Source organism: Moschus berezovskii, chromosome 22 (assembly GCF_049115385.1).
Source record: "Moschus berezovskii isolate FMDL1 chromosome 22, NW_MosBer_1.0, whole genome shotgun sequence".
NCBI lineage: Eukaryota > Metazoa > Chordata > Mammalia > Artiodactyla > Moschidae > Moschus > Moschus berezovskii.
This window is the reverse complement of record NC_142481.1, coordinates 12,616,653-12,638,315: the sequence shown is the minus strand read 5'-3', so window position 1 is coordinate 12,638,315 and position 21,663 is coordinate 12,616,653. Positions and strand designations below refer to the sequence as shown.

General features: G+C 56.5%; 1 protein-coding gene across 1 annotated transcript; it reads left to right on the top strand.

Moving 5' to 3' along the window:
• ATP1A3 (ATPase Na+/K+ transporting subunit alpha 3) lies at positions 1 to 20,338 on the top strand. The gene is made up of 23 exons (XM_055413194.2): positions 1 to 12; positions 3,899 to 3,988; positions 4,104 to 4,163; positions 4,287 to 4,490; positions 5,960 to 6,073; positions 6,187 to 6,321; positions 6,970 to 7,087; positions 7,217 to 7,485; positions 8,909 to 9,107; positions 9,186 to 9,295; positions 9,382 to 9,516; positions 11,610 to 11,802; positions 12,060 to 12,235; positions 12,323 to 12,459; positions 13,080 to 13,230; positions 13,351 to 13,519; positions 16,268 to 16,422; positions 16,496 to 16,619; positions 18,062 to 18,207; positions 18,756 to 18,886; positions 19,292 to 19,393; positions 19,633 to 19,724; positions 20,012 to 20,338. The coding sequence occupies exons 1-23, from the start codon at positions 7 to 9 to the stop codon at positions 20,038 to 20,040; spliced, it is 3,045 nt and encodes a 1,014-aa protein (XP_055269169.2). The 5' UTR covers positions 1 to 6; the 3' UTR covers positions 20,041 to 20,338.
• The last annotated feature ends 1,325 nt before the right edge of the window (positions 20,339 to 21,663 follow it).

Genomic DNA, 21,663 nt, shown 5'->3' with positions numbered 1-21,663 from the left:
GCCAAGATGGGGGTAGGTGCTCGGGCCAGCCAGGCGATGCCTGTGTGTGTGTGCCTGTGTGTGTGACATTGTGGGTCCAGTGACATTGGGTGTCTGCGGAGAACGGGGGACGAGGACTCTGGGACCTCTGCTCTCCGGGACCTGGGTGCAGGACCCTGGGAGCCGGCTGACCCTGCCCGTCCGTGTGGTTGTGTCGCTGGTTGAGTGTGTGCGCGGGGCCGCCTGGTTCGGCGGGAGTCTGTGTGGCGCATGTTGGCGGGTCCTTTGTGTGCGGGGTCGGCGGGGCACGGACCGGCCTTCGGCCTCTCTGTCTGACCTGGTGTGGTTCCTTGCTCAGCCGAAGATGTGTGTGTGCGTTCCTGGTTCTGTCAGGCCTGGCAGCACCGTTCGCCTGCGATTGTGTGGCCCGGGTCCTGTCTGAATGCCTGCACTCGAGTCTGGGTGTGTCTGAACGCCGGTGTTTGTGCCTGGGGGTGTTGAATGTTGAAGCCCGTCTGCTTCCGTGGCCAGGCGGGGATAGGTCCAGACTATGAGATGCACACCCGATGACCTCCCTTTCTCCTTCCAGGCCCGCGTGGGGGTGCTCCGCAGTGCGGAGCAGCCTGGGTCTGCAGCGTGTGTCTTCCTCCTAATCTGGGGGAGCAGACCTGGGGGCTGGGGGGAGCAGGAGAGCCACGGCAGGGAGACTGAGTGCCTTGCTGAGGGCTATGTGTGCAAAGGCGTGTTGTGGGGGTATTGTGCATGCCCGGCTATGCCCTTTCCTTCGTGTCCGTGTGTCCTTGTCTGTGAGTTTCTCCAGCAGATGCCGCCTCTTTCCCTGGCTGACCACCTGACCCCCCAGCTGCAGCCCTGGATCCCTCCCTGAGTGTCTGGGGCGGGGCCAGAGGGAGGGGGTGGAGGGAAGGAGGCTGGTGGGCTGGGCTGGGTGGGATGAAGAGAGAGGGGGTTGGGATGGGAGAGCCAAAATGAGGGATGGGAAGAAAGATGGCGGAGGAAGGCTTTTGGGTCCAGGGACGGAGGTGGGGGATGGGGCTGCAGATCGGTGGATGGGGGTGGGCGAGGGGGGAGGGGAAGAAGAATTGGCTGGGGAGAGGACTGGGAGAGAGAAGGGGCAGGTGGGAGTCAGTGATGGCTTCCAGGTAAGTGGAAATGGAAGGGAAGCCATGGGCAGACTGGAAGAGAGGACTGAGGCTAAATGCCTTAGATAAGAAATTGGGGACGGGTCTTAGGAAAAGACGTGGGACAGGGGAAGTGAGTGCTTTAGACATGGGAGACAGACATGGAAAGACAGAGAAATGGGCGGACACACAGAGAGATGCTCTGAAAGAGACAAAGAGAGAAAAAGAGACAGAGAGACCGAGAAAGAGACAGACACGGGCAGGAGGCTATGGAAAGAGAGACACCGACACGGAGAGAAAGGGGAGACCAAGAGAGAAGCCAAGGCTGAGGGGAGGAGGCCCAGGCACTGACGCGTCCCATCCAGAGACAGCCAGAGGCAACCTGAACGGCAGGAAAAGCCAACAGTGGGCACAAGGGGAGGTCGACTGAGCGACGCTGAGATGAGGCCTCAGATGCCTTGGAGGGGGAGGGAGGGGCCGGCTGAGGGGCAGAGCCTGCCTGAGCTTGGCTGGCGTGGATAACGGTGAGGAGCTGCAGAGGCGGGCTGCAGCGGCCAGACAGGCGTGTCCCCCACCCTCCGAGGTGCTCCCGCCCCGCAGTGCGCCCATCTGGGCCTCCTGCCTTGACTGGGAAAGCCTCGGCTCCCCCTCCAACAGATGGAAGCCCGCCCTCAAGGGAGTCTGGTCATGGCAAGGGCAAGCAGGAGCCAAGGCTTGTCTGCCAGGGACTGGGGTATCCCAGCCCCTCCTTTTTCAGACTCAGAAGTCCAGACCCCCAGCCCCTGCTCCCTCAGACCCAGGGGTCCAGACCCCCAGCCTCTCCTCTCTCAGATGGAGGAGTCTGGGGCTCCACCCCTGGGTCTCACAGGGACCTAAGCATCAGCTCCCCAGCCTTCCCTAAGGCTTCAGGGGTGGGCAGCTAGTTTTCTTCCCACCTCCCTCCAGGCCCCTCTCTCTCCTCTCTTTCCTGCCCCTCATTTCTCTAACTTGTGCCCATGACCTTGTATCTCCATTCTCTCCGTCCTTGGGTCTGCCCCTTGCGGAGGCTGAGACCCCTCCTGAAACAGGGGCAGAGGGGGGTCCTCCCTGCCCCCCCGAATCTCTATGCTCCATGTCAGACGCAGCACTGCTGCAGGGCTGGCCCAGGGCCAAGCTACCCTCCTGCCCCATGAAACCCAGGCTCCCAGGCCTCTAGGATGCAGTAGCCCCCTGGGCTTAGCCTCCGGGTCTGGGGGCAGACAGCAGGCAGCTCAACCCTCTACAAGGTCACGAGGGGATTAGCGCTGAGCTGCGCTGAGCCTGGGATCTCAGCTTGGCTCTGGGCCCGTAAGATCTGTCAGCGGTCCTCTATCAGCACCCAGCCTCACCCCACCCCTCCTGCCAGCCTCCAAGGACCCTGGCTTCCCCATGAGCCCAAGCCCCCAAACTGGAACTTCCATCGCTCCCCGTACACTACATCCAGTTCACGCCAGGCCTGGGGGACTTCTGCCTCTTGCTCTTCTGCACCCCGAATCCCAGCCAGCAGCTAGTCTGTCCTTCAGAGACCTAAACATGCCCACCCCCATCCAAACATAATCATGGCTCCCGCCAGCCCCCAGGAGAGAGGCTAGGCCACAGCTTGTCAGTCAAGTCCCACAGGACCGACTGCACGTCCGGCCAGGCCACCATCCCTGGACCCAACAGGCGACCTCCTGGGCATTTGTCCCAACTGGGTCCTCTGAAAGAGATATCCATGGAGTTGGGAGAAGAGACCCAAGAAAAGAGCCAGGAAGAAAAGACAGGGAGAGACCTGGGGGAGTGAAATGGGGGAGGCCGGGAGCTGGAAGCACAGAGGTGCCAAGATGGACGATAGAGACAGAGTGGAAGGTACGGGGGTAGACAGGAGGATGGCAGAGCGAGGCCCTGAGACACGGACAAGGTCGTGGAAGCCGTGGAGACAGGGAGAGACGCACCGAGCGTTACAGAGAAGGAGGCACCTTGAGAGGTGAAGGCAGAGGGGAGAGATAAGGAGGGACAGAGAGTACTGACGCTCAGATGATCCAAGACCCCCACACAGCACAGAGAGACTGACTCAGCCAGACTCAGGGAGGGAGTTCAAGAGATGGTGACAGATATTGTATGAACCAGAAAACATCAAGAGCCGGAGATCAGAGAGAGACAAAAATCATGGAGAAACACACAGAAAGATGCAGACGCAGAGAAGGTGAAGTGACGAGAGAGTGAGATCAGAGAAAGGACTGCAGAGATGGAGACGCCCACAGGTGGAGAGGTTCAGAGGTAAAGTGGCAGAAGACGGAGAGAGGCAGACGGGAACAAGCCAGACACAGAGACCGGAGAGGCAGACCACAGACACTGCAAGAGACAGACACTTGGCGGGGGTGGGGGGCTTGGGCAAGCCCAGGGAGAGGGAGTGAGAGACAGAGAAATAAAGAGATATGGAGACTGAAGCAGGGAGGCCTCGAGACAGAGGCACAGACAGACCCAGATGGAGACTCACTGGCACAGAGATCCAAGGAGCCAGAGATGGGGTGGGGGTGGGGGGTTGGGAGGGGCTGCGGGGGTTGGAAGCAATAGGAGGAGACAAGCCTCGGGAGTTCTGAGAGACACCCAGGCCGGGAGTTCTGAGAGACACCCAGGCCGCAGGGCAGGGACAGATGGAGCCCCCAGAGCAGGCCCTGCCTGGAGACGCAGCTGCACAGCCGCAGGGCCGGTGCCCCCCTGTAACCCCTTCTCGCCCGCAGTCTGGTGGTTCTGACAGCTATCGTGTCGCCACCTCGCAGGACAAGAAAGATGACAAGGGCTCGCCCAAGAAGAGCAAGGGCACCAAAGACCGCCGAGACCTGGATGACCTCAAGAAGGAGGTGGCTATGGTGAGTCCCACCCTCTGCACCCGCCCGGAGCTGGCCCCTCCCCCAATAACCTCCCTGCCCCCCGCCGCCAGGCCTCCACGCTCACCCGATGTCCCCCCAAACTCCTGTTCCTCAGACAGAGCACAAGATGTCCGTGGAAGAGGTCTGCCGGAAATACAACACCGACTGTGTGCAGGTGCGGCCAGGCTGGAGGGACAAGCATCCCCGGGGTGGTGGGGGGAGGCGTGACCCCCAATGCCTGAGGGTGCTCTGTAGTGTTGGGGTGCCAGGGTTTCTACGTGAGTCCTGTGTCCCCCAGGGTCTGACCCACAGCAAAGCCCAGGAGATCCTGGCCCGAGATGGGCCCAACGCGCTCACACCGCCGCCGACCACCCCGGAGTGGGTCAAGTTCTGCCGCCAGCTCTTCGGGGGCTTCTCGATCCTGCTGTGGATCGGAGCCATCCTCTGCTTCCTGGCCTACGGCATCCAGGCGGGCACAGAGGATGACCCTTCTGGCGACAACGTGAGTGCTCTCCACCTGGCCTGCCCAGGAGCTCGTCCGTGTAGAGACACGTAGGCATGTCTCACCTCTCCCCTTGGACTTTTCAAAGCCCCGCCTCCGACTTCTTCCCATCTGACTTTCACAATCACACAGTGAAAGAACCAGAGATTCAAGGAGGAAAACGGGCTCAGCAAGGACAAGTATGGGACTTCCTGACGGTCCAGTGGTTAGGGCTTGGCGCTTCCACTGCAGGGGGCCTGGGTTCGATTCCTGGTTGGGAACTAAGATCCTGCAAGCCACAGGGTACAGTCAAAAAAATAAAAAAAATCAAGTTGCTTGTTCAAGGTCACACAGTAGGAAGTATGAGCTGGGGCTCCATCCCAAGGCTGTGTGACATCACTGGCCTTGAGGGTAGACACAAGCAGGTGGTCATGGCCTGAAAGATGCTCGGTGAATGGGCTCACGTAGAGACCCAGGCACACCCACGTGCTGATTTACCAGGTCCTGTCCACTCAGCACAGGGGACACACACACAGTCTCAACAGACACGATGCTCATAAACATAGACCTGTATTCTGACTACATGGAGATCCTTGCACGCACACAGCCACACATGCGCATGTACACACTAGTGCAGAGGGTCAGTGCAGGCAGTCACACTAACACAGAGATTCAAGCACGGCCACCTAGTTCAGACTCACAGGCACAGACACAGACATGGACTAATAGACAGACAGACGCAAGCACCCACACACACACAGTCGCAGGCATAACCTGGTGGCGGACAGAGAGGTGTGAAAGTCAAGCGCAGACAGGATTCTCAGAAATTAAAGCCTCAACAGGTGAACAAGACCCAGAGTCTCAGACCTCCGCACACCAACAGAGGGAGGCAGAGACAGAGATCCACCTAGAGAGAGTCAGACACAAACAGCCTCACACATTTACACTTGATCTTGGCCAAAAGGCCGAGAAGCGATAGTCTCATACATTTAAAGTCAAGCATTCAGTCAGACACACAGGCACGTTGCCCTTAACACAGACAGACACATGGACAATAGCATACACACCGATTCTCTGACATAGGCTCAAAGACCCACAAAATGGAGAGACTGACAGACTGGAGGCTCAGACATGCTTTTGTTCAGAAAGAGGGATCCAAGGGAATTCCCCGGTGGTCCAATGATTAGGACTCCATGCTTTCACTGTTGAGGGCCTGGGTTTGATCCCTGGTCAGGGAACTAAGATCCCATAAGCTGTGTGGTGAGGCCAATAAATAAATAGAACAAACATTAAAAAAAAGAGACAGAAAGAAAGACTCAAACATGGACAGCCAGAGAGACACAGACTCTCAAATAGATACAACCTGAGGTCAGATATACAACTGCAGAAGCCCACTTACTCAAAGCTCTCTCCCCATACTGCACACATCTCAGGGTAGGGGCGGTGGGGAGTTGCTGTGGGGCGGGCTGTGACCTTGCGTCTCCCCACAGCTGTACCTGGGCATCGTGCTGGCAGCCGTGGTCATCATCACTGGCTGCTTCTCCTACTACCAGGAAGCCAAGAGCTCCAAGATCATGGAATCCTTCAAGAACATGGTTCCCCAGGTGAGGGGTGCCCAGGAAGGGGCCAGGTGGGGTGTGGACAGCTGCCGAGGCTATGCCCAGTGACCTCAGGCAGAGAGCTTCAGGGAGGTGACGCCTCTCCATCCCACCCTCAGCAAGCCCTGGTCATCCGGGAAGGTGAGAAGATGCAGGTGAACGCTGAGGAGGTGGTGGTCGGGGACCTGGTGGAGATCAAGGGTGGAGACCGAGTTCCAGCCGACCTGCGCATCATCTCAGCCCATGGCTGCAAGGTGGGAGTGGGGCCCAGCTCTGCCCTTCCTGGAGTGGCCCAGGAGTCCAGGCTCCCAGCCCCTCCTCCCCCAGACCCAGGATCCAGGCCCCCAGCCCCTCCTCCCTCAGACCCAGGATCCAGGCCCCCAGCCCCTGCTCCCTCAGGCCCAGGAGTCCACGCCCCAGCCCCTCCTCCCTCAGACCCAGGATCCAGGCCCCCAGCCCCTCCTCCCTCAGACCCAGGAGTCCAGACCCCCAGCCCCTCCTCCCCCAGACCCAGGATCCAGGCCCCCCAGCCCCTGCTCCCTCAGACCCAGGAGTCCAGGCCCCCAGCCCCTCCTCCCTCAGACCCAGAGGTCCAGGCCCCCAGCCCCTCCTCCCTCAGACCCAGGAGTCCAGGCCCCCTCCTCCCTCAGACCTGCAGGTACCTTTGACCTTGCCTAGAAGTTGCACCCTCTCCACCTTCAAGAACCCAACCTCTGTCCTCCAGACACAGACACCCAGACTTCTAGGTCTCTAGCTGTGACCTCCACAGACACAAATTTCCTTAGTTAATGAGATTTCCGCCTCATTAACAAAACAAACAAAAACCTTGAAATCTCCTCTGAGCAAATGCCAGTTGACCCCAGGCCCAGGGTTGAGCCCTGTCCCCTGTGCACTCACCCCAGGTGGACAACTCTTCCCTGACCGGTGAATCAGAGCCCCAGACCCGCTCCCCCGACTGCACGCACGACAACCCCCTGGAGACCCGGAACATCACCTTCTTTTCCACCAACTGCGTGGAAGGTGAGACGGTCGGGGTGGGGCAGGCACCCGGGTCGGGCCAGGCTGGTCCAGACAGACAGACGCACCTCAGGGGCTCGGGGTCCCTCTGCACCTTGCTGAGCCTCAGCCCCGTTCCCTCTGGCTGCGCAGGCACGGCTCGGGGCGTGGTGGTGGCCACAGGTGACCGCACTGTCATGGGCCGCATCGCCACTCTGGCTTCGGGGCTGGAGGTGGGCAAGACACCCATCGCCATCGAGATCGAGCACTTCATCCAGCTCATCACCGGCGTGGCCGTCTTCCTGGGCGTCTCCTTCTTCATCCTGTCTCTCATTCTCGGATACACCTGGCTCGAGGCTGTCATCTTTCTCATCGGCATCATCGTGGCCAATGTCCCAGAGGGCCTGCTGGCCACGGTCACCGTAAGGCCCAGAGCCCCGGGTCTGAGGGAAGAGGGAGCTGGGGGCCCGATGGCAAAGCTCTTTTCTTTAAAACAGTTTTTTTTTTATTTGGCTGCAGTGGGTCTTAGTTGCCGCATGCAGAACCCTTAAGCGATGATCTTATTTACTTATTTATTTTTTGGCTGCACCACACTGCATGTGGGATCTTAGTGCCCGGACCGGGAGTCGAACCTGTGCCCGCTGCGTTAGAAGGCGAATTCTTAACCACTGAAGTTCAATGGCAATGATCTTGATTGCAACTTGGGGGGCCAAATTGCAATCAAGACATCAAGGGCCAAATCCTCCCAGACATTGAATAAGGAGGGTCCTGGGACTCAGAGGGCCTCATGAACAAAACCAAACCAACAGGGATTTCCCTGGCTGTCCAGTGGTTAGGACTCTGTGCTTTCACTGCCAACGGCCTGGGTTTGATCCCTGGTTGGGGAACTAAGATCCCGCAAGCTAACCACCCTATCATTTTTGAAGTTAATTTACAAAATTAAGAAGCACACTCTCATGGTAAAAAAATCAAAAGAATACATTAAAATAGTTAAAGAGTAAAATAACAGTCTGGACCCACTGCCTAGCCTAGCCATCAGCCCCCCTTCAGAAGCAGGCTCACTGCACTGTTCCCAGCAGAGGTGGGCATCCTCCCACATATGCAGTAACTGTTTTCAGCGTACACAGAAGGGACCATCCTAGGAATACTGTTCTGCTCCTTGATTCTTTTAGAATCAATAGATCCTGCAAACTTTTCCATGTTAGCATATTCAAAGCTACTCTAGGTCAAGGCCTTTTATTGACCTACACTGTACACACTAGACTTGCACACATGAACATACAACCTGATGAGCTGGAGTCAGCTGAACACACCCTGGGTCAGCTGCACCCAGATGGAGTTCCCCAGAAACCCTCTCAAGACCTTGTTCAGCCCTTCCCCTGCAACCCCAGGATTACCCCTAGGATAGCCTGGTTTCAAACAGTAGTGTTTGTACTTCACATCAGTTGAATCATTCAGCAGCAACTCTTGTTTCTGCCTCTTCTTTGCTGAACATTGTTTTTGAGCTTCACCCATGCGATTGTAGGCACTGATCTCTTATCCTTTTTCATCGCTGTATAGTATTCCCATCTTCTATTTTCCCAATTTTCTTTTCTGCTGTTAGAGAACATTTTGGTAGTTTCAGTTTGGGACTATTATGTTGCTGCTGTGAACATTCTAGTATATTTTGGGGACTGCATCTGAGCCCATTTCTATGAATCTGTGCCTTGGGTGGAGTCTCTGGGTGATTCTTTGCTCAGGATTCTCTTTGGGCTTAAGCAGTCAGGTTGTTGGACAGTTGTGTTGTCGGGCCAGCCCTGCCACCTGACTCTACCTGTAACTCATCTGTCCTTGCACACACCCCAGGTGTGTCTGACACTGACTGCCAAGCGCATGGCTCGGAAGAACTGCCTTGTGAAAAACCTAGAGGCTGTAGAGACCCTGGGCTCCACGTCCACCATCTGCTCAGATAAGACAGGGACCCTCACCCAGAACCGCATGACAGTCGCCCACATGTGGTTTGACAACCAGATCCACGAGGCCGACACCACTGAGGACCAGTCAGGTGAGGGTGGAGCCCAGACAGGAGGGTGCTTGCCCCCCCACCCCGGGTGCCCCTTGCCCTGACTGGTGGCTTTTTCAGGGACTTCATTCGACAAGAGCTCGCACACCTGGGTAGCCCTGTCCCACATCGCTGGACTCTGCAACCGTGCTGTCTTCAAAGGGGGTCAGGACAATGTCCCCGTGCTCAAGGTGGGTCCCACCTCCCACTGGCCTCAACCCAGCTCCTGCCCACCCCGTGCTTCTCTGCTCTGACAGCCCTCTCTCCCGCCCTACAGAGGGATGTGGCTGGGGATGCCTCCGAATCTGCTCTGCTCAAGTGCATCGAATTGTCCTCTGGCTCCGTGAAGCTGATGCGTGAGCGTAATAAGAAAGTGGCCGAGATCCCCTTCAACTCCACCAACAAATACCAGGTGCCCTGGGGCTCTCCACGTTCTCTGTGAAGCCCAAAAAGCAGTCAGCTCTGCCCCACTGCCCTCCTTCTTTGGGCAAGCTACTAACTTTCCCAGAGCCTCAGTTTCCCCATCTGTAAAATGGGACTGTTAGTGGAGAGAGGAACAGATGGGAGTGAGAGCAAGGTCTCTGTGGGAGAGGGAGGCAGAGGAGTAAAGATTTTCCTGCAGCAGAGTGGGAACCAGCCAGAGATTTCATTCATTCAGCAGATATATTTTTAAGCAGCCACCATATGTCTGGGATGCTCGCGTTAGGTGCTGGGGAGACATAATAGCAGTGAGTGAAGCAGCGAAGTTCCTCCTCTTGTGGAACTTATGCTCCTGTGCCAGGAGGCAGACAGTGACAGAGGCATGAGGACTTGAGGAAGTTTGTCACCATGCGGAGGGAGGAAGCCCTGCAGGTATCTGGGGGGGCAGTGGGCATAGTATGTGCAAAGGTCCTAAGGCAGGAATGTGTTGGGGTGTCTGAACAATAGTCAGGGGTTGTGGAGCCAGGAAGCATGGTGGGAGATGAGGGCTGTGTGTGCTGGGCCAGGTCCCGTCAGGCCTCATGGGCTGTGGACACAACTTGGCTGTGACCCTGGGGGGAATGTGAGCCAAGGAGCAGGGTAGAGATGGGACCTGACCCACATTTTTAAAAACGGCTTTATTGAGATCTAGTTCATTTACCATCATAGCTCACCCACGCAGTACATAATTCAGGAGTGTCCGTGTAGTCACACAGAGCATATAGCATAGTGTATGCAACACAGTACAGCTAGCATCTACGCAGTCAGTTTAGAGAACTTCCATCATCTCAGAAAACACCCTCACACTCTCTGGCTTTGTTCCCCTACTTCCCCCGTCTCCCCAAGCCCTAAGCAACTACTAGTCTACGGCCTGTCTCTCTGCCCTTGCTTATTCTCAACACTTCATGCCAACAGAATCCTACAATATGTGTTTTTGAGTGTCTGAGTTCTCTCAGCATCATGTTTTCCAGGCTCCTCAGGGCTTCCCTGGTGGCTCAGATAGTAAAGGATCCGCCTGCAATGAGGAAGACCTGGGTTCGATCCCTGGGTTTGGAAGATCCCCTGGAGAAAGGAATGGCTACCCACTCCAGTATTCTGGCCTGGAGAATTCCATGGACTATAGAGTCCATGGGGTCACAGAGTCGGACACGGCTGAGCAGCTTTCACTCCCCTTCCTTCCATGTTGTAGCACCTATCAGTACTCCATTCCTTTTTATGGCTGAATGACTTTGCGTTGAATGGCGAGATCACATTTTGTTGATCCATTCACCTATCAACGGACATCTGGGTTATTTGCACCCTTTGGTTTCTATGAATAATGCTGCTGTGAACACCTGCCTACAAGTTTCTGTCTGGACATCGTCTGCATGCCTTTTGGGTGCATACCCGGGGATTGCCGGCTTACGTCATAACTCCATATTTAAGCTTTGTGGGGATAGCCAGGCTGTTTTCCAAAGTGGCTGTACCATTTTTCACTGACTCTCATATTTTAAAGTCTCCTTCTGCCTACCATGGGAAGAAAATACAATACAATGGGGAGGGGAGGACAGACACAGGGACTCGATATGGGGCTGCTGCTGTGACATTTCATATGAGAGATGGTGGTGGCTGAATGGGAAGGCAGGGGAGGTGAGAAGAAGTCAGAATCTGGGTACTTCAGAGGCGAGCTGAACAGATTCAGTGATGGGTCTAATGTGAGATGAGAGATCGTTGGGCGAGGCAGAGAGAAATGCCTGTGTCCTCAGGACCTTTGAGATTTCTGTAAGAGAGACACAGAGGAGAAGAAATATTTGTCAGACAAAGAGACAGAAATGGGCAGGGATGAGCAGAGATCTCTGCGAGAGAGTCCGAGAAACAGATGACAATCTCTCAGGTAGAGAGACTCAGGCAGTGCCCTCTGGGGAGCCCGGCTGTGGTCCGTCCTGGCATCCATGGCATCCTGGCACCCAAGGGGGTGGCGGGGAGTCCTCTTCCCCCCGGCTGGGCACAGGTAGCCTCCAGGTCCCTGGGAGGCTCAGGCATGGCCACCCTCTGCTCTGTTTGCAGCTCTCTATCCACGAGACCGAGGACCCCAATGATAACCGGTACCTGCTGGTGATGAAGGGCGCCCCCGAGCGCATCTTGGACCGCTGCTCCACCATCCTGCTGCACGGCAAGGAGCAGCCGCTGGATGAAGAGATGAAGGAGGCCTTCCAGAACGCCTACCTCGAGCTCGGCGGCCTGGGCGAGCGCGTGCTTGGTGGGCACCAGGGGTGGGGCCAAGTTGGGGCAGGGGCCGGAGGGTAAGGAGGGATGTGCTGCCCAGAGCATGGCTCCGAATAGGATCCCCCAGAATGCACCGTGATTGATTGAATGAATGCCAGGGGAAGACATCTTTCAGAAATGAGTGTGGATTGACTCTGGCCAGCTGGGGAGTTTGCTTGCTGTCACAGGAGCTGTGGGCAGGAGGCAGGGAGGACTGAGGCTGGAGCCCCTGTTCCTTTCTCCCCACATCAGGTTTCTGCCACTACTACCTGCCCGAGGAGCAGTTCCCCAAGGGCTTTGCCTTCGACTGTGACGATGTGAACTTCACCACCGACAACCTCTGCTTCGTGGGCCTCATGTCCATGATTGACCCTCCCCGAGCGGCTGTCCCCGATGCGGTGGGCAAGTGCCGCAGTGCAGGCATCAAGGTGTGGCCCGGGGGTTAGCGGGGGAGGCAGGGTCAGGGCTCCAGGGGCCAGCGGTAAGGCTGGACCATTTGCACACAATGCCCGCAGGTCATCATGGTCACCGGTGATCACCCCATCACGGCCAAGGCCATTGCCAAGGGCGTGGGCATCATCTCCGAGGGCAACGAGACTGTGGAGGACATCGCTGCCCGGCTCAACATTCCTGTCAGCCAGGTCAACCCCCGGTGAGCCCCGCCCGGTCCAACTCAGGCCCCTCTGGGATAGTGGGTCCCCTTCCTCCTGGGTCTCCTCTGTTGACTCAGCTTCTGGGCCACGTTCCTCTTCTGTCTTAATGATGGGCAGCCTGGTGTTCCAGCTGCGTGAGGCTGGCAAGGGGTAGGCTCACATCCCAGCTTGACCACACATGAGCTGTGTGACCTTGGGTGAGTCATTTAGCCTCTCTGAGTCCCAGTTTCCTCCACTCTAAAATGGGCTGCTAGTAATTCCCATCTGAGGGGATTCTATGATATCCCTCATCCCGGGGTCCATCAGTCTCTCTTCCTGCCTGGCTTTGTCTCGCTCATCTCTGTTCTGACTCCCTTAGCTTTCCCATCCTCAAGTCTCTCTCTGGGTCTGTTTCCATTTCCTGGTTGCATATCTCTGTTCCTCTAACTCCAGGGTCCCAAAGTTCCTCCTGAGGTCCGCCCTCCATCCCTCCCACAGCCCCTCCTCCCGCATTTCCCTTCATCTCTGATCCCCCCACCCCCACCCCCACAAAGCCCTTTGTCCCTGTCTCAGAGCCTGGTCCATCCTCCCCTGTCTGTGGGTCTGTCCACATATGCTGACCACTCTCTGCTCTCCCCAGGGACGCCAAGGCCTGCGTGATCCACGGCACTGACCTCAAGGACTTCACCTCTGAGCAAATCGATGAGATCCTGCAGAACCACACCGAGATTGTCTTCGCCCGCACCTCCCCCCAGCAGAAGCTCATCATTGTGGAGGGTTGTCAGAGACAGGTGGGCTGGGGCTGGGCTCCCTTGGGGGAAGGGGGCTGGGGGCCAGGACTCCGGGGTCCATGATGAGAAGAGGGTTAGTGCCAGGCCTCTGGGCACCGTGCTTACCCTCTCCCCCTCCAGGGAGCCATCGTGGCCGTGACTGGGGACGGCGTGAACGACTCCCCTGCCCTGAAGAAGGCTGACATCGGGGTGGCCATGGGCATCGCCGGCTCTGACGTCTCCAAACAGGCAGCTGACATGATTCTTCTGGACGACAACTTTGCCTCCATTGTCACGGGTGTGGAGGAGGGTGAGTGAGTCAGCCCGGGTGACTCTGGAGACTGGGATCCCTGCGTGAAGCCCGAGAAGGGCGAGGGGAACAGGCAGGGCCGCAGCAGGTGCACGACGGGGAGACCGCAGAATCCCACCAGGACCCCAGCACAGCCTGAGCTTGTCCTTTTCAATTTTCTTCCCCCTGCAATGTTGGGGGCTCCCTGGGGGCAGGACTGAGCTGATACACTTCAGGGTCCCTGTGTTGCCCAGCGAGGACCCAGTCTGTTGGAAGTATTTAAAAGATACTCAGAAGTACAACCTCAGGGAGGCAGAGGGTCCAGCAGAGGGGCCCTAAGGAGGCCTCTCCTCCAGCCTGTGTTCAGGGGCCAAGGAAGCTTCCCTGAGTGGGCAGGAGTCACTGTGCCAAGTCCCCAGGGCCATGTGGAAATTTTCACACAGAGAAATGCCAGCAAAGGGAGTTGCAGGCAGAGGCACGGCTGTGTGGGGGTGCTGGCGGGTGAGGCTGGATCGCCAAGAGCTCAGACCTCAGGGTCCCCTGGGCACCACTTCCTGATGGGCCTGGATGCGGCCGCAGATGGGGCTTGTTCATCTTCAGTTTTATTCTGATCATCCAAGTAATTCATGATAATTATAGAAAATGCAGAAAAGCATTAAGAAGCACATTGGCATCGCCCACAACCTCACCATCCAGAAATATTCACAGTTCACACTGTGGTTGCATTTTCTTCCAGTCTCTCTCTCACATTTCAAATGCACCCAGTGTAAAAAATAACTCGTGATAAGGGAGAATTCAAACAGTGGAGCTGAGCCTACAGCCTCAGGTTAAATGCCCTGAGCCCTTGTCTCCTATGGCCCAGAGGATACATGGTTAACCCTTTCTCACCGCCCCCCCCAAAACATCTCCCACGCATGTGCAGAGCACACACTCACGGATGCTCTAGTTCATGCCTCCCAGACATTTCTTGGGCTCCTACCTTGTGCATCACGCCGAGGGCTGGAGAATCAGCTATGAGCAAAGCAGACATGGTCCCTGCCCTCCAGGAACTGGGGGGCCTTCCCCAAGTTAACAAATTATAACATAACAAACGTGATTACAGGGACTTGCCTGGAAGTCCAGTAGTTAAGACTCCAAGCTTCCAGTGCAGGAGGCACGGGTTCTATTCCTGGTCGGAGAGCTAAGATCCTACATTTCATGCAGCACAGCCAAAAAAAAAAAAAAAAAACAACACCAAAATAAACAAAACAAAAAACCAAACATAATTACGTATGGTGACAAGTGCTAAGAAGAAAACCAGCAGGGTGCTATGATAGATGATAACAGGGGTCCTACCTTTAAAAAATTTTTTTTGGCTGCACTGCATGGAGTTGGGGATCCTAGTTCCCCCACCAGGGATTGAACTTGCACCTTCTGCGTTGGAACCACAGAGTCCTAACCACTGGACCTCCAGGGAAGTCCCAGCAGGGGTCCTACCTAGGAAAGGAGGGTCAAGGAAGGCCTCTCTGATGTGAAAGAAGAAGCACAGTGTAACCTTCAGTAGGGGGAAGTCCAGATACACCTACAAGCAGAGCAAGTGGCACAGTGAACCCCCCCATCACATCGCCTGGCTCAGTACACACACTGGATTATGTTGCAGTACACTCAAATCATCGCCCATACAGATTCAGGGTGAGACCCCAGCAGTTTGTGGAGAGCAACACATTGCAGGGATAGGCAGCAGCAGGTGTGAGCAACCAGGTACCTTATTTTTTACACAAAGGGGATCATACCATCTATGCCACCTCCCACAGAACAGCCTGCTTTGTGTGCCTTTTTAAAAAAATAAGTATGACAATTCCCTTATTTATTTATTTATTTTTTTGCTGTGTCATTTGGCTTGTGGGATCTTAGTTCTCCGACCAGGGATCAAACTTACGCCCCTGCAGTGGAAGCAGGGAGTCTTAACCAATAGGCCACCAGAGAAGTCCCTCCTTTTTGGGTATTATAATGCTATGGTGGGGCTTCCCTGTTAAAGATAAAGATAAAGTTGGTAAAGAATCTGCCTGCAACGCAGGAGACCCCGGTTCAATTCCTGGGTCGAGAAGATTCGCTGGAGAAGGGATAGGCTACCAACTCCAGTATTCTTGTGCTTCTCTTATGGCTCAGCTGGTAAAGAATCCTCCTGCAATGCAGGAAACTTGGGTTCGACCCCTGGGTTGGGAAGATCTCCTGGAGAAGGGAGAGGCTACCCACTCCTGTATTCTGCCTGGAAAATTCCATGAACTGTCTAGTCCATGAGGTCGCAAAGAGTTGGACACAACTGAGCAACTTTGACTTTCAATGCTATGGTGAACATTCTTGTACTTGCTTTTTGGTGGACATAAACACTCATCCTATAAACCTATGATGAGGACTGCTAAGTCAATAAGGCAGGGATGCTTAACTTCAACAAAAAATACTGGGAACTCCATGGCGGTCTAGTGGTTAAGACTGCACTTTCGCTGCTGGGGGCACGGGTTCAGTTGCTGGTCGGGGCAACTAAGATCCTGCAAGCCATGCGGCATGGCCCAAAAAGGGGGAAAAAAAGAAAAGAAACTGCTACTCAGTCTTCCTAAGTGGTTGTATTTTGAGAATGTTTGAACAGAGGCAACCTGGTTGGATGTCTGAATTGAAAGGCGGGTGGTGAGGGGATGGATTAGGAAGGACGCCTGGACTGGGTAGGGAAGGGGCAGTGGGACTAGGGTGCCCTGGCGTGGGTGCTGAGGTCTGAGCCCACCCTGCCAACAGGCCGCCTGATCTTTGACAACCTGAAGAAATCCATTGCCTACACCCTGACCAGCAACATCCCGGAGATCACACCCTTCCTGCTGTTCATCATGGCCAACATCCCGCTGCCTCTGGGGACCATCACCATCCTCTGCATTGACCTGGGCACTGACATGGTGAGCCCCAGCCACCCCCAGGCTCCGGGAGGGCAGGGTCCCCCACCCTGAGTCACCAGCTTCTCCTGCCCAGGTCCCTGCCATCTCACTGGCGTACGAGGCTGCCGAGAGTGACATCATGAAGAGACAGCCCAGGAACCCACGCACCGACAAGCTGGTCAACGAGAGACTCATCAGCATGGCCTACGGACAGATCGGTGAGGACCTGGGGCCCCCACCTGGCTTACGGCTGAATGCCCAGCGCCTGGCCCACCCTGGGGGCTCGGGAACCCCGTGTTGAGTGAGTGGAGTGAAAAGCAGGACATGCTGCCATCGGTCTAGTCGTGGCAGTCCAAATGCGGGCTGGAAAAGAATTTCCAGACACAGAGCATTTCAGAAGGGAGTGAGTGTATTAACAGCAAGGAGCAGAGATAATGAAGATACTGCAAATGCAGTGGGTGGGGGAGAGTCAGTGCTTTTATGGGCTGCTGCTGCTGCTGCTAAGTCGCTTCAATTGTGTCCGACTCTGTGCGACCCCATAGACGGCAGCCCACCAGGCTTCCCCGTCCCTGGGATTCTCCAGGCAAGAACACTGGAGTGGGTTGCCATTTCCTTCTCCAATGCATGAAAGTGAAAAGTGACAGTGAAGTCGCTCAGTCGTGTCCGACTCTTAGCGACCCCATGGACTGCAGCCTACCAGGCTCCTCCATCCATGGGATTTTCCAGGCAAGAGTACTGGGTGGGGTGCCATTGCCTTCTCTGTTTTATGGGTTAGTAGCCAGTTTTTTAGCCTCAAAATGAAGAAAACTTCTGCTAGAAGGGTGGCATTAGGTGACTGGTTAGGGTGCTAGAGGGTGAGTACTGGGGTGGGCATTTTTACCTAATATGGGGTCAGGAAGCTGGCCAGGAAGGATCGCAGTGTGTGTGTGGGCGGGGCCGGGGGAGGGGGGGATTGGCAATGATTACCGGGAGCTCAGTCAGTTCCAGAGGTGACTTTGGTTCTGGGCTCCCCTTCTGTGGCCTTGGTGCCAGGTCTCACACCTGGGACTTTGGTGTGGGACTCCACAAGTTTGGAAGGAATGACTTAGAGATGGGGGGTGGTCACCGAGGTGGGGCAGGCACGGGTGGAGGAAAGGCCTCCAGGGGGCATGTGGGGTACTGAGTGGCAGGTCAGGGCTTGCCCCAGGAGGGCCACGCCATTGCTCCACCCCCCACCATGCTGGGAAGGACCAGTCAGCCTGTGAGCTCTCTGAGGGCAGGGGCGAGCCCCACCCGTTCCTGCCTCCTTCTCCGTCTGCTGCTGGAGGGGAGGCATGCAGACATAGGTATCCCAGCAGAGGCCTGGTGGTGGTGGTCAGAGGCCTGGGAAAGTCATTCCTGCATAGGGGGTCCTCAGGGATTTCCTGATGTCCACGTGGCCTGGGTCAAGTGGGAGGGAGCCTTCGGGTTCTCCATCTCTGGGGAGCCCCCTCCCCAGGTCTGCTGCTCCAGGGAGCCCATTCCGGGTGCTCACCACCAGGTGGCGGCCTCAGGTCGTCCTCTGAGAGCCCAGCCAGGAGGATGCTCAGGCAGAGGACTGAGTCTCAAGGGGCCCCAGAGATGCCCTGGGCTGGCTGCCCGCCCCACCTGAGCCTCTCATCTCCCTACTCTCCTCCCCCAGGAATGATCCAGGCTCTTGGTGGCTTCTTCTCCTACTTCGTGATCCTGGCAGAAAATGGCTTCTTGCCCGGCAACCTGGTGGGCATCCGGCTGAACTGGGATGACCGCACGGTTAACGACCTGGAGGACAGTTACGGACAGCAGTGGGTGCGTAGGGCCGGGTCTCACAACGTGGCTGCGGGCCTCCCAGGAGGGGTCTTTGCCCACAGCATCCTGGGCCCCGGTGAGCTGTCCTATCCATGCACAGGTGGCTTCCTGTGATGGCCCCTCTGCCCTGGGGGTCATCAAGACCCTCCCCCGGACACAAGGGGCCTCCTGGAGCTCTTGCCCCAACCCATCGTGGTCCTGTCCACTGGCCAGGCTTTCTGCCCTGCCAGGCAGGAAGCCTTTGTGACTGCCTTCCCAGTGTCTGTCTTCCCTTCAAAGCTCAGCCAGTGTCCCCCCCAGGAGGCCCCCAGATTCTTTGGTCCACAACTAAGGTCACCAGCACGCTCTCTCCTTCCTTGTCCATTTCCTGACTCTTCCCGAGGGGCTCTGAGCTACAGAGGGCAGACATGTCCCCATCTGGACAGAGTCCCCGCTTTGCCCTGGGGACCTACGCAGGGGTGCACACAAGGAGCATGTGGGCAAGGAGTGGCGGCCGGGGCTGCGGCCACACTGGCCACTGACTGGCATGCGCATCGCCACCCTCGCAGACCTACGAGCAGAGGAAGGTGGTGGAGTTCACGTGCCACACGGCTTTCTTCGTGAGCATAGTGGTTGTGCAGTGGGCTGACCTGATCATCTGCAAGACCCGGAGGAACTCTGTCTTCCAGCAGGGCATGAAGTGAGGGCCGTGGTCGCTGTGGCTGCTTTCCATCCTGCCCCACATCTGTCTGCTCTGGTTTTGCCTCTGAGTTGATTTTCTCTCCAGTGGTCACATCTGTCTTGGATTTCCTGTCTGCCTGTGTGTGTGTGTGTGCGATGCGCGTGCACTGCTGGGGTGTTCCTGGGTCCCTCTCCAGACCTGTTTTGTCTTTTTATACCCCTGCCTGTCTGTGTGTCTCTCTGTCTTCGTATTTCACGGTCGCCATCTCCCTGGACCCGTCTGTGCCTCGCTGCCTGTTTCTGTCTCCATCCCTGTGTGTCTCCTTGTCTGTCTCTCTCCGTCTGCCTGTGGGGGTGCCTCTGTGTCTATGGGGTGGGGATGCCGGGTGGGCTTCTCTGGGTCCAGCCCTGACTGTGCCTGCAGGAACAAGATCCTGATCTTTGGCTTGTTTGAGGAGACGGCCCTGGCGGCCTTCCTGTCCTACTGCCCAGGCATGGACGTGGCCCTTCGCATGTACCCCCTCAAGTGAGTGCCTTTCCCCCTCCAGGTACCACCTGCTCCAGGGTCCTCCCAGGAGCCTTTGCAGTGGAACACCGGCACGGGGTGGGGGGTGGGGTCGGGCTCTGCAGACCCCGGCCCAGAGCCATGGCCAGGGCACCGGTCACCTTGGGCACGAAGGATCAGGGGGCAGTGCGCTGGGCGTGGCCCCGCCTTTCCTCCGTGTTGCCCGGCGCTGACTCGCTCCTCCTCTCGCTTCTCCGCAGGCCCAGCTGGTGGTTCTGTGCCTTCCCCTACAGTTTCCTCATCTTCGTCTACGACGAAATCCGCAAACTGATCCTGCGCAGGAACCCCGGGGGTGAGGGGCTAACGCGGGTAGAGGGGGGAGGCTGGGGGGAATGGGGCCCGGCCGCTGGAGGGGGAGGCGGGAGACCGCCGCCTGGTGACGATGCTGACCTCTCTCTGTCTTCCCCCTCCCCGCTTCTTGCTGTCTCTCCATCCCCTTGGCACCTCTTCCCTCTCCCCTTCTCTCCGGGCTCCGCCTTTCCCTGTCTCTCTGCCCCTTTGGGCTTCTTTCTGCCTCTGCTTGTGCGTCTCTCCGTGCCCGACCCTCCGGTCCCTGACTTTCCTCCTTTGTCTCTCCAGGTTGGGTGGAGAAGGAAACCTACTACTGACCTCAGCCCCACCAGTCTCCCGTCTGTTTCCCGCCCCCGCGCGCCCGGGACCGCCCACTCCAGGCCCCTCATTTTGTATTCTGGGGGGAGGGGCCCTCTCGCCCCGTGGCCCCGCCCCTCAAGTGACCTCCCGCCTCCCTCCCCCGCGCCCCGCCCCCTGGCTGGCTTCTCTCTCCGCCCCCGCCCCTGTCTCTCTCCCCCCTCTCTCTCTTTTGTGTGTCTGTTCCTCTCCTCCTCACCCCTGCCTCCCAGACCCCTCCCTGGACTCTTTTTTACTCCCCGTCTCCCCCTGGCTGATGCCGTCTCTGGTTCTGGACAATTATCAAATATATCAGTGGGGAGAGAGAAGCCGTGTGTGTCGTGCTTTGCTTTGTTGGAGGGGGTGGAGTGGGGGTGTGTGGGCAGGACAGCGTTCCCTGTGCTGGCACCCATAACTGGGTGATTCACAGAAGCCCAGAAATTTAGCCTGGCATGAACTTGGGAGTCATGGAATCTTAAAGTCAACAAACCACAGAGTTTTAGACCCAACAGGGATTAGTGTGAGAACACTGTGAATTCGCCAGGTGATGGGATTCTGGGATCAGAACACGGGATAGGGAGTCAGACTCTGGATCCTCTCATATTGGAGAGGACCCTGGGGGGCCATGATGATATAATGGTTCACTGAGCTCCCACTCTGTGCTCTGCCCTCTTCTAAACATTCTACCTGTAATTCAGTTCAGTTCAGTTCAGTCGCTCAGTCGTGTCCGACTCTTTGCGACCCCATGAACCACTGCACGCCAGGCCTCCCTGTCCATCACCAGCTCCTGGAGTTCACTCAAACTCATGTCCATCGAGTCGGTGATGCCATCCAGTCACCTCATTCTCTGTCGCCCCCGTCTCCTCCTACCCCCAATCAGAGTCTTTTCCAGTGAGTCAACTTGTCGCATGAGGTGGCCAAAGTACTGGGGTTTCAGCTTTAGCATCAGTCCTTCCAATGAACACCCAGGATTGATCTCCTCTAGAATGGACTGGTTGGATCTCCTTGCAGTCCAAGGGACTCTCAAGAGTCTTCTCCAGCACCACAGTTCAAAAGCATCAATTCTTCGGCGATCAGCTTTCTTCACAGTCCAACTCTCACATCCATACATGACCACGGGAAAAACCATAGCCTTGACTAGACGGACCTTGGTTGGCAAAGTAATGTCTCTGCTTTTTAATATGCTATCTAGGCTGGTCATAACTTTCCTTCCAAGAAGTAAGCGTCTTTTAATTTCATGGCTGCAATCAGCATCCGCAGTGATTTTGGAGCCCAAAAAAATAGTTCACTTAATCCTCACAAGGCACAGAGAGGGACAGGAACCTGCTCAGGGTCACACAGCTGCGAGGTGACAAATCTGGATGTCAAACCTAGGATGTCCAAGCTCTAAGTCACCATGTTCTTCTCTTGTTGAGAAAAGCTTCCATACAGTGACTTGCACAGATCTCAAAGGCAGAGCTCGGTGATTTAAATAATTACATCCATGTCGCCACCATCCATATTGAGCTTTAGAACATTTACATCTACCCAGAAAGTTCCTTCATTGCCCCTTCCCAGTCAGCAGCCCCTCCACAGGTAACCACTGATCTGCTTTCTGTTACCAT